General features: G+C 45.5%; 1 protein-coding gene across 1 annotated transcript; it reads right to left on the reverse strand.

Annotated features, from left to right (window-relative positions):
• Positions 1-1309: 1309 nt before the first annotated feature.
• LOC119658047 (nuclear envelope integral membrane protein 1) lies at positions 1310-10554 on the reverse strand. Its single transcript, XM_038065291.1, has 2 exons — positions 10380-10554; positions 1310-2824 (listed from the first exon to the last, which is right to left on the reverse strand). Exons 1-2 carry the CDS (start codon positions 10477-10479, stop codon positions 1431-1433), a joined length of 1494 nt encoding a protein of 497 aa, XP_037921219.1. The 5' UTR covers positions 10480-10554; the 3' UTR covers positions 1310-1430.
• Positions 10555-16477: the final 5923 nt, after the last annotated feature.

The following is a 16477-nucleotide window of genomic DNA, read 5'->3' on the forward strand; positions in this document are numbered from 1 at the left end:
AAAGAATGCTCAAACATAATAGAGAACCCAACAGCGCTCAGGACCACAAACCCGTCTCTCCCTCGGATCAGATGTCTACCAAAGATACACAAATCAGATAATGAGATGCGTGAAATCATAGCGGCGACAAATTCTCCAACACAGAAGATAACACGATGGCTATTGCAAAGATTCAACGAACTAGGGGCGTCAACGGGAAAACGAACTGTAAGGAGCAGGGAAGAACTCATTGAAAAACTTCGAAACAGGGAAACACTTTCGGATGAGGAAGGTATAGTTTCATCTGATATTAAAGCCCTCTTCCCTAGTATACCAGTAAAGGAAGAACTGGCATACTTAGAGGAAAACCTAACCACTCCTCACAAAAAATGGCACCGTGCAACACAATGCTCCATCACATGCTAACCACGCCTTTATCAGAGGAACCTTTAAACAATGAGAAACGCCACATAATTGAAACATTGAAAAGAATGGGTTCAACAGGAAGACCATAGAAGGAATGATCAGTAACAAGTCGAGAAACCGGAAGCTTGACGCGTTTTGTTTTTCCCTTTGAATGGAGCATACCGCAGTCCTCCATTGGCTGATAGCATTAACTCGAGATATTTAAATTGCTCAGCGCTGTCAGCTACAGTAACATGCCCAGAACTGAGCGAATTAAATATCTCGAGTCAATGCTACCAGCCAATGGAGAACTGGGTAATGAATCACACATTAATGCGACCAAAATGAAGTGGCATTCCACAACTGGTGTTCTTTGCGATCGACGTATCAACGAACGTCTTAAATCTAAAATTTACCGCAATGTCGTCCGTCTGCCGTTCTCTATAGTTGTGAGTGTTGGCCGAATATAAAAGACAATGAACGGCGTCTTGCGGTAATGGAGACGAAGATGTTGCATTGGACTAGTGGCGGGACACGTTTTGATCACATCCGAAATGAGGATATCCACGACCACGATCGTTATAAGGTTGCATCGATCGTGGAAAAATTGCGAGAGAGGCGTCTTCGATGATATGGTCACGCAATTCGTGCTAACGAGGATTCACTTACCTTGGTCTGAGCATCGAAGTCGATGGTAAACGACCAAAAGGCAGGCCAAAACAACGGTGGCTTGGTACGCTGAATGGAGATTTAAAAGCCTCGAAATCGCACTCAGATCAGGCATTCGATAGAGCCAAATGGCGAAATCGATCACGGCGAGCCAACCCCGCTTGTGAACGGGACAAAGGCTGAAGAAAAAGAAAAAGATGTTTCATCGCATTGGAACTAATATTCTACTTTTCTTTGATCCATTTAAACACCATTCCATTTGTAACCCAATTGTATTTCATCATTTTTCTGTAAATCTTAAATAATAAATCAGTACACAAAAACGAAATTATCAACTAGTCTTAAAAATATAGTTTAATAAATGTAACCAATAAACATTAATCCTCGTCGCTAAATTCTCGATTTTGACGACTATAAAACGCTGTTGACGCTCGACTTCTCGAAGATGAAGATGGAGACGGCGTTGAATAGGACAGTGGACGATGAAATCCTGTACTCCTCCTGCCAATGCTTCCATTGTGTTGTGACGAATAAAACTTCTTACTATCGTTGTAGTCCTCTACAGTTCGACTTGATGCTGTGCCTCCGGCTTCTTCGTCTTCACTGATCTCACCATCATTTTCATTCTCTCCATCATCCTGGTCTTCATTCTCATCTTCACTTAGCTCAGAATCAGATTGATCAACTCTGGAAGTTTCGTAATCCAAGATCTCTTCGTCCATTAAATGCGAAGATCCTTCCATAAAAGAAGCAAAACGTACAGGGTCTTTCAAAGACGTAACAACTTTCCATTGTTTGCAGTCCGGACTGTTGCAATATTTCCGGAGATCCTCCAGTGCTTTTGTCGTCTCCTTAACTCCTTGTTCATAGTATTCTTCACTAGACAAGAGCCGTGGTTTGGGCGGAAATCGTCTCACATACATGGACTTCACACTGTACAACCAAGACCTCGGGAAATAATATGATAGGACAACGAGAATATTTATAGCCGCCGAAGCCTCTTGATAGTCGCTCGAATAGAATATCATGACAAGAGACGCTAGTTGCAGTCCCCATTTGATTAAATCACGACTTCTTTTGTTTTTCGGCGGTCCGAGTCTGTAGCAGACCACGAAGCTAGTAAAGCCAGTCACTAGAATGTACCAGAAAACATACGATTTGTATGTAACAAGTATCATTTGTAGATTTTCCCAAAGCATTTGACCGAAATAAATGGCCACCGTCCAACCGCCAATCAGCACACCGTACATCATAGGTTTCCTGGGAATCAATTTACTCGCCAAATAGATTAGTACCAAAAGCGATGCGAAAATTCCCAAGAAGATCCCGGAAAGGTAGTAAAATAATGAGTTCCGGCTCAGTTTTGCGGCATACCAGAATGTTAAAACTCCGAGGGAAATTTGAATGACCCGCCAGAAGTCAATGCGTATCAATTGCAAGCGTAGACGGTACGGTTGTGCCGTTTCGATTCCGATGCATGTTTGGTTGAAAGGATTAAGCTTGATACGAGTCTTCTTCGTTGATAGGAGGTTGAAGGAGAATATCGATTTTTGCGCACTGTAGTGCTCCTGGACCATCGCCGGTGTCGATCCTTCATATTGCATGTAGTCGTCATTTTCGATTTCTATTTTTAGTTGAATAGTTTGAAATACATGAGCTAGTGATTTGTCGCATCCTTTGTAGCAATATATTCTCAAGTCGGCTGTGAAGAATCCAATGCGCCTTGCCTCTGGTTGGTAGGGGTATGAATCACCGGGTTCTAAATAAATTACTGAAAAGAGAGAGAAAATAGAAATAATTAAAAAACATAAAACAAAACAAAAAATTGGGAATGAAATCTCTAAAATTAACCAGAAGTTCGTCGTGAAAGTAGAAGTAAAAGTATTGAAAGATGACGAGCTTTCCCAGTTTTCATACGCTTCCAGAAACGCCTGGACGGGAATGCTGTTTAGCTCCCTCATCAAGACCTAGTGAAGTGCCTCTGCCGAGTCATGATGCTTCCCCTAAAGCGTCGATTTTATTCTCAGGAACAGTAAAAAAAATCTGTAGCGGCCAATTCGGAATTTTAGGGCGGCTGAGGCAACGTTACCACCTTGTGCTGAGCAAGATACTCCATTACGCAGAACGCAATGTGGCTCGGCGTGTTATCATAATGCAACCACCAATTGTTAGCGATGGCTGGCCGGACACGAACAATGCCTTTTTGCAGTCTTGTGAAGACTCCCATGTTAAATAATGCATGTCCGAGTAGATTCTCTGTGGATCGATCAAAAAAGCAAATAAGCATGAACTTTTGCTTGGATTTCTTCATTCGTGCTTTAAGAGCTCTGCCGGATCGTACTAAACACCCACGCTCCTTCACCGGTTACTACATTGTTCAAAAAGTCGGGATCCTCATTCACATGATGAGAAGATCCTGGCCCATCACTGTTTGGTTGCTCTTTCGCTGACGCGACATTAATTTCGCGCACTTTCCTCATGTCTGAATTTTCTGCGACGATCTCAAAAACTTGGGGTTGAGGGATGCTCAAATCATCAGCAATCTTTCTAAACCTCATCCTTTGATCACTGTTCAGTAAATTTTTCACTCGCGACACATTTTCATTGGTCTTAGTGGTCGAAGGGCGTCCGAAACGATCGTCTTCTTCCACTCTTTCTCCACCCCCTCGCAACAGCCTGTGCCACTCAAAAGCACCCAATCTACCCATGACAGTATCACTATATGCCTCCTTAATTATGTCGAGAGTCTTTTGCTCGCTTGACCGAACTTTACACAAAATTTGAATGCATTTCGCTGCTCCAGTAAATGGTCCGTGATTCCCCGCGACCAGGGGTTTAGACAGGTATTCACAGTACAAGCGACCAGCTCTTTTCAACGGCCGAGAACCGACGGTCAATTTTTCCCAGCGCTCTCAATACTCCCCGGAAAGAAACCAGACCATGTATGATGGCGTATTACGACTCCCAGCACCTTGGGAAGCCGATGTCGACACATTCGCATGACCATAACATCCCATTACCCAGGTGAAGTCTTTTCTTCACTTGCTCAAAATTCGGAAGCTGGAGGAGAAACCCTCGGGACGGAACTAAGGTGCCCTTTAACGGTGCATGATGGAATCAAATGCGGGGTAGACTCGCAGTCTAGTTGCAACGATGAAACGAATGCAGAAATTGAACGTAAGCGTATAACGAAAATTATCACAATTAACACCGCGTCAAGCAATAGTGCGACTAGGATTAGCAGTTACCGACAGGAAAGCCCCACGAAGCAATACCAGAACAGTAATGCCGTAGTGGAAGTGTGAACACACACCAGCGTGTATGTCCTCTGCTACAGATAGGTATCCATGATGAATTTCCCTCAACCAAAAAAATGGATAGATTGGCTGAAACAATAGCAATTCCATTTTGTTTGAACAAAAAGTGAAAAGAGTAACCTCCCAGATTAGCATAGTTATTTAAATGCCCAGAAAATAATGAAAAATTACCTGGAAAACGAGAATCAGTATTAGGTAGGGCTACCTTTAGCAGACAAGTATTAACGGAGGCCTTTTGGATTTTTTAGTAGCGATGGGGGTTACTTTCCATGTGCTAATCCCATATAGCAAGACAGAAAGAATGTTAGCGCAGAACAGTCTCAACTTGACTTTGATGCACTGAATTTCCCGTACTACCGTTAGCAGAAACCACACTTGCCAAATATACAAACTGATCAACACCTTTCATGATCTGCCCTGACTGTGATGACCTGCCGGACTGAGATCCCCGGTTTTGTTTGTGTTTATCTTCGGTCTGCCTTCATTTACCTTTCTTTCCAAATCCAGAGCCATTTGCGCAAGGCCCATGACCCGGTGAGAAAGCAAATATATCTCATCAGCGTAGTTGAAGTGTTTGATGAAAGATGTCATATTCCATTGAACTCCTCCACGTTCTCTGGACAAGGCAGTATGAAGAACATCACCAACAACATCGGTGACAAGATGCAAGCCTGACGGAAACAGAAATTTTACCTCGATGAAACAAACGACATTTCGCGCCATCATATGTCACTTAATAGCCGCTATTCGTTTCTCCGCAATGCCCCTCCTGCTTAGAGCACACAAAATAGACTCCCTGTTTACGCTCTCGAAAGTTCCCTCGAAATCAATGAAGAGCAGGTGAAGCGAAGATCTGAACTCCGAGTGGTGTTGATTTGGTCAATGCACGAGGTTCCATAGCCAAAACCAACCTTTTCTCTGTCGATCAAACTTACGAGTTTCCACGATTATTTTAGCTATTATCATTGCAACAGCAGGAAGCACGCAGATACCCCTCTGAAGATGCTTGTCGTTTTTTGGAATCTTAGCGATCATCCCCTGGACCCACTCTATGGGAAAGCTCACGGATTCCCTGGATTTCCATGTGTGTGGAAGTAACAAATCTGCAATAATTGCAGGTGTTGCGATAAATACATAACACCGCGGGGAGACTGTCAGGCCTAACGGCTTTACCACCTTTTAGTGTATTTATAAGGAAGAGGGGATATCGCCCGGTATCGGAGTTCGAATGCGTCGCGGCCGCCATCACGCACAGCGATCGATAGAGCCTTCAACCCCTTCCGTTCATCGATCCACTTCCACGATTCCACAGTCGGATAGATTTTATAACGCCATTTCGGGACGAAGCCGACGGCCTGTGTAGCACCCGATAAAAGTACATTTTTGATGGCAGCCTAATTCTCATTGATATTCTCAGGCGGGTTACTCAGTATATCTGATGTCCAATCTCTCCCACTGTCGAGGGATAGCTGGATCATCCATCATACTTCAGGTGAAACAGCGAATTCATTAACACATTGAAGTGTTTCACTGCTAGCAAGACACTGGCTAAAATCATAGATACCGTTCACCATGTGAACGCCCATGTCATCTAGATTACAGATGTCACAGTACGCTGGACAGACACTTAGGACATGGAACCAGTCCTCTGAGTCTGCCCCACACAGAACACAACTCTAACTGGAGGCACGGTTCCGTGAGAAGAGAAAGTCATTCAAGCTATTATGCCCCGTCAGGAGGAAACCCAACTCAAGCCCGAGGTCCACGACGGAACTTCCTCTGGCGGACAAATTTTTGACGTACTCATACTTGACCCATCCTTTCCCACATTTGTTCCAGCTAAACTGCCACTTATATGTTACTCTCTCATCTAACACCCTTTTGACCGCAAGCGGCAGCAAAGGTACGCCCCTACTGATCCTGTAGGCCGTGGCGCGTCGGACTACCTCCAGATCAAAGCAGGAACACCCAAAGTCATACGACATAGAAGACCCATACATAGAACATGCAAGGATGAGTCCCATATATATGGATCTAGCAGGTCTCCGGCTAGATCCCACTCTCACCTCATCACATGCCTCCACATACATACTAATTTAGTCAACCGTGGCTTGAGCTCACGCAGGTGCATCAAATGCGCCTTTAAAAATAATAATCGCTCGCACAACAATCCATATTCGATCAGGGCCTTGAAGTGTGTCAGAGCACTTCATTGAAGACCGTAACGGTACACTACAGTACACTGTAGGGGGCAATGTGGTCAGCATCGCGCTTCTTCTTCTTTTTCTTCAGCCTTTGTCTCGTTCACAAGCGGGGTTTGCTGATCTGATCTGGGTGCAATCTAGAGGCTTTAAATCCCCATCTAGAGTATCAAACCACCGTTGTTTAGGCCTGCCTTTTGGTCGTTTACCATCGACTTGATGTTCAAACCAATCTTGGCAAGTGAATTCACAACTGAGTCAACTGCATCTGACGTCAAATCACGATACAAATCTCACTGCCACCAGTGAGATTTGCACTGCGACCATTCGTACTCTAACCACGCAGCTATCCGGACACTGCCCCTTTGAAATCTACAAAGATTTCAAGGACGTATTTGCCATAGCAAATACCCATCATAACAGCGTCATAACAGCGGACAACAAAGTTATTCACATACATTTAGGTATCGTCAGTGGACCTGCCATTACGGAAACCATACTTTTTGTCGGACACGAGCTGGGATGTTTTCATCCCCAGTCGCTGGACCATAATACTCTCCAGGACCTTGCCAAGGGCCGGGGAAAGAGATATGGCCCTGTACGACCGAAGATTACTATTATCCTTTTCTGGTGACTTTAGGAGCGCAACCACGCTGGCAGTCTTCCAGAATGGAGGGAAGTAACCCTGCAAGCAGCATTCAAACAGACACTGGACATGAGATGGGATGGCTTACCAGATGGCTTTGCACATCTCGCCAGTTATCTCATCCCAGCCAGGTGACTTCCGAGACCTGAGTCTCGCCATGCTCTCTCCGATCTCACAACACCTCAAGGGAGGAATTTCTTCCCCTCCTTTACCGCGACCGTCAAGAGACACCGAAGGCTCGGATCTCGGAAATAGTTCACCCAGCAAAACATAAACACTGTCACGCCAAGTCAGCATAGATTCACCATTCACCTTGATGACGGTTATGTTGTGCTATGTGACAACGTTTGCCTCTGCATATCCGATAAATTCTACTCCAAGGGTCATCACTACCAGCGAATCGCCTCCAGTTTTCTTCTTTAGACTGCCTCAATAGATCTTTATAAGCCGAAACACCTCGCCTATAGGCGAGCCTAAGTTGATTAACATCAACATCAGGATTGACATCATTTAGACGGCGCGCCCTTCGGAATCGTTTCCTCATGCGACGAACTTCCCTCCGCTTAATACGAAGAACCTTACTGCACAATGTGACATGCTTTCGAGCCCTACGTTCGGGCTTCGTAAGCATGGCATCATTGACGCTACACAATCTCAGAGAGGGGAGAGCGGCCGGGTAACTCCTCGATCCAAGCAACATATTACACCCTTTTAGTGGATGTCAACTTATCTATCACTGCTGGCATGCCCTCAATCACAGCATTGCTAACTGCCACAAAACCCGACTGTATTGCGTGACTTACAATTTTCGCCACCTTCTTGAATCGCTCAAAGGACATCTGGTCTTCCAAGTGATTCTCATGAATCTGCTGCATCAGCAATAATGCAGCAGTGCGCATCATACACGATAACACGAGGTCCCAGCTTCTGGCCACTCCCACCTCCAAACCGAGTTCAGAGAACTTCGGGTTCTCTACAACCTTTCTCCTTCTCCCTCCTTTCCGGAGGGCACGCGTAAGCCCCCCCCCCCCCCCTCCCCCTGGACTTCAGCGGATTCACGTTATGAACCCTAACTCCCAGTGTAGGAGCCATTTCCCGCATAACAACCTACGCGAATTCCTTCAGCGAAACCTCCTTGTTGCGGCTTTTAACTACAACCGCCCATGTCTCGACCGGCTTAGGGACCGCAGGCAATGCAACGGCAGCGGAGAGTGTTGGGCTACCGCCACCCACTAGAAGAGTCGCAGGCGAAGGGACAGGTTGGCAATCCTTTGCAGCCATCAATCCCTCCACCTTCCCTTTGTATAGGGCCACCTTCTCGGCCATCTTAGCCAGCAGATTGCCATATTCCAAGATGTCATTCGAGACAACTTTGCCCATTGTCTCCGTTGTAGCGCCTCTTTTCATCAATTCTGCTGACAGTTACGTCTCTGTGCTTTACGTGGGCACCTGCCTCGGGGACTTAATCCCACAGTCTACTTAAGACACGGATTGATTTTGTGACCACAATCATAGCGCCGCTGCCGCACAAAAATGAACTTATCATAGAAAACGTCGGGCAGTTATGTGTGGGAGCAGCCTTGTTTCTTTCGATAGTGGCACCGAATTCGATATCATTCTGTATAGTTACAATGCTAAACTCACCTTTGTACCCTTGTCCAATGTCTAGACATATTTACATAGCGACCTCTTCCCTGCCTTAATATTTGGAATCAACGCATAGACCACAAAGTTCGTTTCTATCTCATTGTGCACTGGCTCCAGACAACATCAAACTTCGAACACCGGCGAATGGGCGGAATACCTAGAACTATGTGGCGTGGAAAATAAAAGATTGTAAACTTCTCGGAAACTCTCAGAGTGAGCTAGAATAAATTGTCAATATTTTTCGAGCAGGAGACAAATACCACATGAGACAAAATCCTCGTCTTGGCCGCGTTCGAGAGAAGAATCCTCCGAAGAATTTTTGGCCCCCTACATGAGGGTGGACGATTCCGTAGCCTACATAACGACGAAATCTATGAGCGATACCATGATCGTCCGGTTGTGGATAAAATCCGGCTCAATAGATTACGGTGGGCGGGTCACTTAATCCGTCTGGATGAGGATGATCCAGCCCGGAAAGTCTATAAGGGCAATATCTATGGTAGAAAAAGAAAACTAGGCAGACCCTGCCTGAGATGGAGCGATGGTGTAGGTCAGGACGCCAGACAGCTTTTAGGGATATCGAATTGGTGGACCTCGGCGCAAAACCGGGATGTCCGGAGTTCCTTATTAAGGCAGGCCTAGACCGGATACCGGTTGTTGATGAACATGATGATAATTCCACCGCTGGCGACGAATAGACCAGCAGAGAACTGTGTGGTGCAGAACATCAGAAGAGTGCAAACCTCTCGGAGAAGGAGGGCATCTAATGAGGAATATTTTTTGTGAATTGCGGGGTCCTAAGTCCGCATCCACTTGATGTCGGTCCGGTCCGGCATCAAGTGAATGCGGACTTAGGACCCCGCAATTCACAAAAAAATATTTTCAGCTCTGGCCAAGCTCTGGTCAATAAGGCGGATTTGCGCTCAATATAATTCGAAGTCGTATTGTGTTTTGCGAATTATGTAAAGGAAGACTTAACATATGCGAGCCGCTTTAGTCACGCTGCTCCCAGGGCAGAGGTGAGGCAGCGTCTGACGATTTGCCTCTGCCCTGGTACGGAACCGCAAAGCCGTCATGGCCTAATATATCTAAGGAGAAGCTGAAGCAATTTGGCAGCATTTTCGAGCAGAAGACAAATATCCCGTCGATCCAAAGGAATTGTAATCCGAAGGAGCAACATCTAGAGAATCCGTGATGCCCGAGACTTTCTCAAACTCAGTGATTTTACTGCGTGATTGAGCAATATTATGAAATCTTATTATAAATTGCAACTGAAGAAGAAAGTCAGCATTGTACCCTCTTAACAGTGGAGAAGCAAAGGATACATTTCTGCAAATACACCTAAATCGTGTGTCAAACAACAAATGCCACCTATCTCCAAACCACAGCCCAATTCAAACGTTTACTTTGACACTTGACCCAAAAAGCCGGTAAAATCAAAAGTACGCCGACCGCGGACAGCTTGAGGTTATCCTGGAGGCGATCTTCACCTGAACACGCTAAAGTGACACTCACCATTCAAATTGGCATTGCCGCTGCAGGACACGAACGGAAATAAAGCTAAAAATAAAAGTAGGAACCGCTCCATCACGAACGAACTATCATCACTTCGCATCTGCGATTACTTTTGTTGACAAAACAATGCCGGCGCGAAACTCACGGAGCTATGACCTGAACATCTCAACTGTCATCAAAGGTATTTGGGGTGATGGCGTAAAGTTGGGCAATTCTAATGTTTCTAGATCTGACATCGGCATGGTTGTTGTATTCGATAGGTACGGCGATTAGTGTAGTTCAGGCATTACAGATGGGACCGATTATGGTAGTTGTGGCGAACTGTGTGCTTTTCTAGCAATCAAGAGATGCCAGTAGGACACAATGACCAGTAAACTAATAAAATTATATACAAAATATCTCAGGTAGTAAAATCATTCCTTTTCTAGTTTATTTCAAATTAACTTTAATAATTAGATGCGGCAAAGGATAACTAATACACTGACTCACAAAATAGTCTCTCTCCAACATCATCATCATCATCAACGGCGTAACAACCGGTATCCGGTCTAAGCCTGCCTTAATAAGGAACTCCAGACATCCCGGTTTTGCGCCGAGGTCCATCAATTCGATATATCCAAAAGCTGTCTGGCGTCCTGACCTACGCCATCGCTCCATCTTAGGCAGAGTCTGCCTCGTCTTCTTTTTCTACCATAGATATTGCCCTTATAGACTTTCCGGGTGGGATCATCCTCATCCATATGGATTAAGTGACCCGCCCACCGTAACCTATTGAGCCGGATTTTATCCACAACCGGACGGTCATGGTATCGTTCATACATTTCGTCGTTATGCAGGCTACGGAATCGTCCATCCTCATGTAGGCGCCCAAAAATTCTTCGGAGGATTCTTCTCTCGAACGCGGTCAAGAGTTCGCAATCCTTCTTGCTAAGAACCCCAAGTTTCCGAGGAATAGATGAGGACTGGCAAGATCATTACCTTGTACAGTAAAAGCTTTGACCCTATGGTGAGACGTTTCGAGAGGAACAATTTTTGTAAGCTGAAATAGGCTCTGTTGGCTGACAACATCATCATCGTAGCTGTTATCGGTTGTGATTTTCGACACTAGATAGGAGAAATTGCCAACGGTCTCAAAGTTGTATTCTCCTACCCTTATTCTTCCTGTTTGACCAGTGCGGTTTGATGTTGTTGGTTGATTCGTCTTCGGTGTTGACGTTGCCACCATATATTTTGTCTTGCCTTCATTGATGTGCAGCCCAAGTCTACGAATAGATGGTGCAACTTTTATCCATATTCCAACAGTTTTTTCATCGCTTGCCGCAGAGAGAAAATCTAATCTGTTGTTGATTTGCCTGGAGTGAAGCCTCTTTGGTATGGGCCAATGATGTTCTGGGCGTATGGGGCTATCCGACCTAGCAAGATAGTGGAGAATATCTTATAGATAGTACTCAGCAACGTGATACCTCTCCAACGCATGCAGTAAATATGTTGGTGTTAAGTTTAAAGGTTAAGGCCATTGTAGAGGTTTTCAAAAATTCTTCTTTGCTCTGAAGAGATGTTCTAACACCTTAAAAATAACGTGCTCGAAGGATTGAAGTAACGAAAATGCCTAAATGGTTTTGTTTGGAATTTTGGCGCAGCCACTCTTAGCTCGTTGCTAGTATACCAAAAGCTTTAAATGTTTCTCTCAAAATTACATTTTTGAAGTCGCCGGACTGATAATTCGAACAAATCTTGTTTCATTAATGTAAAGTGTCAATGGTGTTTTAGGTATTATTTATTTCACTGACTAAAGGTTTTGTTTTATTTCAAACGTAGCCGGTGGTCAGGACAAGAAAGAAGAAACGAGCGCCGGCCTCGTGCCAGGTCACCAGCTGTGTTGGTGGCAATTCAGTGCGTCTGATGGGATGGAGGTTAATTCACTGCCGGCAATGCAGTCTCTGGTTCCTGCCGCCACATCACTCTGCACCCAGTTGAAACCGCGCGGGTTCAGCGAAGGAACCCAGAACGTCATCCCACCAATGGAGTTACCGGGCGAACCTGACGCTTCACTACGTTTTTTTTTTTTTGGAGCGTCCCCTGGTTCGGCGAAGACCTTCAGCCTCGTCAAGGAAACCCATTTAGGCTCCGAACGACGACCTAGAAGGAGTGCTCTCGTCGTTCTAAAACTTTAAAGGGGACCTCATATGGTGGGTGCAGCTGCCTCCGAGAAGCGTCCACCCTAATGAAGACCTGCGAGCATGTCCCGATGTTCCTGGGAGTGTCGACCTCGTATGTTGGGAAGGTGGTGTCGCAGTTTCGAAACCGCGTCGCAACATGCTAGTGTCGCTTAATTCTGCTCTGATATTCAGCACAAGGTCGGCAGGTCTGACCGTAAACTCCTCTCGATGGACTTTGGGAATGCCGAGGAGGACGAAAGGCAAGGACTGCGACCACGACTGATCGTCGCGAGCCATTAATTCGGTCTTTAGCGTCCGGTGCCAACGTTCCAGTATCCCATTGGACTGCGGATGGTATGCAGTGGTCCTGTGGCGTTTGAAACCCAGGAGTTTGCCTACCTTCGAGAAAAGAATGGACTCAAACTACATTCCCTGATCTGTGGTGATTTGTAACGGCTACAACAACCGTGGCCCCACGTTGGGTCAACCAACCAAACTCCCCTAACAGGTTTGCCAGTCGTGAACACCGCCTGCGCGAGATAATATATAGAACCGGAGGGCACGTGTTGGAGCTAACCCGAATGCTACCAGTTCGGCGATATGTAGGCCGGGGTTCTTGGTTCTCACATATTATCTCCCTATCAGGGCACAAAGATTTAATCACGTGTCTTGATTCAGGAGTCAACAAAACTAAACCCACCCGGGGTGAGCTACTCTAATAGAGAGGTGAAGCCTCGAAGCGAATTGATACCACCGATGGTTTCATTCCCAAAGGAGCTAAAGTATCAAACGGCCTAATAGGAGAGGGGACACAGTCACGATAAAAAAAGCCAAACGCACGCGGGATGGACGCGGAAGGATTGGCCCCCGTCTTCCCTTCCTCTCCATGGGAGATAGATGATATGATGGTCTTCCGGCGGCCCACCGTAACCTGAACGTTCGCCCCCTGGCGCTTCCAATATAATCGGGGGAACTCTAAATAAATGGGAGGACTGACGCCAATACTCACAACAACTAAGTTTTATCGCTACTATTACTAGATTTTCTTAGGAAAGTCATGAGTGTGGTAAACAAGCTGCGATCGGAACACAGGTTACCATACGGTTATGAATTCTTTCCAAGTTTCTCTGACGCCTGCCAGAAGCTGTTCCGGTCAGTAAACGCCCCTTTGGTTGACCGCTTTTGAGATTCAGTCAGAGAGGCTTTTGTGTACTGAGACAACCGTCAGGCGTTCACCTCACCAAAGAAACCAAACACCAGTCACAGTATGAAAATAATTAGCCTCGCAAATGGGCGAGATGCTCGCAACTTTGTGCTTTTCACTGTCGCTGCTGCGTCACCCACAGCTCAAAATGATTTGCTATTTCTGCCAGTCAGCGCAACACTAAACAACACTCAATTTCTCACTAATTTCAGATAGGCACAGTGGCCAGGAACACCTCATGGCAAATAGAGCATAAAAAAACGTTTTTCCTTCATTTGCACGATTCCTCGCGCTAATCATAAAAGACAATGTGAAGACGTTCCGTGTCTTCAACAAAAATTATACTCGCGAAAAAAATTATAAACGAAGAAAACGTAAGATAAGTGTGTGAGATCTGGACTTGTTCATCGAGTCCCAATCCCGCGGATACCATTTCACCACTGGCATCTTTGAGAAGATCGGGGAGCCGGTAGTGTTAATATGATGCTGCACATCATGCTTAACCGGCTTCCAGAAACTACCTTCAGTAGTAATGTTGCCATATCTTCGGAGGGGTGTGCGAATGCTATGTTCGGCAATGCCCTCGAAAACAATGGAAAGAGTGTCATTTGCACAGGTGGAAATGTTTCCTGACGACTTTAAAAGGGTTGCAGGGTCTATTAAGGGTTCATTCTGCAAGTCCACCAATGCCTCGAAAAGTGTAGTGTAGTGTAGTGTAGAGCTCCGAATTTACGATGATACTAGCAAATTGTCAGATCCGATAAAATCCCGGCGCGCGACTACCCAAGCGCCCTTCTCGGGAAGCAGACCTCAACCATGACTGCGATTGAGATTTACCTCCCGGACGCAAAGTTCTTACAGTCGCCGTAAGTTTGAAACACGCTTCCGCAAGTGTCGTCACCATTCACTTAAGATCTTCGACCTCCCGACGTTTTGCTTCGCTTCTAACCAACAGCCGCGTATGAGCTGCTCCTTTAGCTGGTCGTAGAAGTCGCCCTCCAACACATCCGCTACTAGCCTGTTGGTCTCTTTCTTAAGGGGCTCCTCTGGTTTCAGGCTTTCGTTCAGATAGTGCAAATACCATTAAGCACCTGCACTACTGAGGCCTGCCTCCTTTGTGACGTCTGATATAGTAACATCAGAGGTACCCTTGGTCATTCCTGCTTGCACGACTTGACTTTCCAGCTTCTCCCTTCTTGGATATAAGTAGATATCAGTGGCCGCTCCGCGGAGCCCAATTAGCGCCCAATCCTCTAGGAGAAAGACATGCAGATTAGTCGAGGCGCACTTCGAGGGTCGCAGATTTACCTCAGTTACTGTCATGATCTGCTTGCGTGGGAGTTCGTTAGTCCCTGTCGAATCATCGATCCTCATCTCCTCCAACAGCTCGCTAGCGGCGTTGATTGAATCCAGATCGTCGTTCGATTTTGCAGAACCGAAATCGCCCGATCCACCAGCAACTAAAAACAGCAGAAGCGCAGCGGAGACATAGAATTAACGGCACGTAAAGCGGTAGCAGCTCGTTTAGAGTGAACAACTAAGAACTGAACAGCCCCACAAAACAATACCAGAATGGTGGTCCCGGCGGAGAGAAAATATGGAAGATTTTAGTTTGTAACAGTTCGGCATGCGTGTCCTAGATTCCAGATGCGTATCCATGGTGGACTTCCTCCAGTCAAAAAACAAGTCGGGAAACCGGAAGCTAAACGCTTTAGGTACGAAAGGTTTTGTGTATTTCTTAGTACGTAGCACGTAATATATTCATATATTATGTAAGAGTATCCACTTTCGGGTGATATTGACATTCATAGTCTTCAATTTTCAAAGCAGCAACAAATTTGAGGTATTATAACTTTGTTAGTAATAGTGCGATTTCCATCAAACTTGGTAAGATCATGCTCTATATTATAGCCTATATCACTGCAAAATTTCATGGTACTAAGATGAACTTAAGGGGGGTTTCTAGCCAATTACAAAAAATTGTAGTAATATACTATTATTAACTTTATTTAAACGGATATCGGCATGGAAGGTATTTCGGAACCCAGGCACCATATAGTGGCAGCCTCCTGATTTTTTTCAGATTTTTCGGTTTGGTAGTTTCTGAGAATGGCCCCCTTAAAGAAGTGATCACTTTCAACCCCCCGCGCTCCCCACTCTTCCAACGAATGTCAAAACTAAGACCGGCTTTGAAAAGTACTAATCGAGACCTTTAATTTGATACTCCACATGACTATATTTGATGAAAAAAAATTTTACACCCCCCTTTTGCATGTATGGGAACCCCCCTTAAATTCGACGTAAAAGGATGTAATTCACTGTATGCGAGAGCGTTCACAGTTCCCACCTTTCTACCAAATCTGGTGTCAATCGCTATAACCGTTTCCGAGAAAAATGCGTGTGACGGACAGACAGACAGACAGACAGACAGACAGACGGACAGACAGACAGACAGACAGTAAACCGATTTTAATAAGGTTTTGTGTTTACACAAAACCTTAAAAAGCGCCCAAGGTATTCAGAGTTCGTATGCTAAAGACCAAACTCCTCATTCACCACGCAGTCCTCGGCATATGCTATTCCTTGGGGCTCTATTAGCACCTTCTTCAGTATTGTTTCGACTCATTTCACCGCCAGATCCAATTGCCCGAACACAAGCAAGCAAGCAAGTCCTCGTCAGTTGGATGAGCCTACTCCTAACCCGGCCCTACACACTCTTGGCCCATCTGAAGACG

Source organism: Hermetia illucens, chromosome 5 (assembly GCF_905115235.1).
Source record: "Hermetia illucens chromosome 5, iHerIll2.2.curated.20191125, whole genome shotgun sequence".
NCBI classification, from domain to species: Eukaryota; Metazoa; Arthropoda; class Insecta; order Diptera; family Stratiomyidae; genus Hermetia; species Hermetia illucens.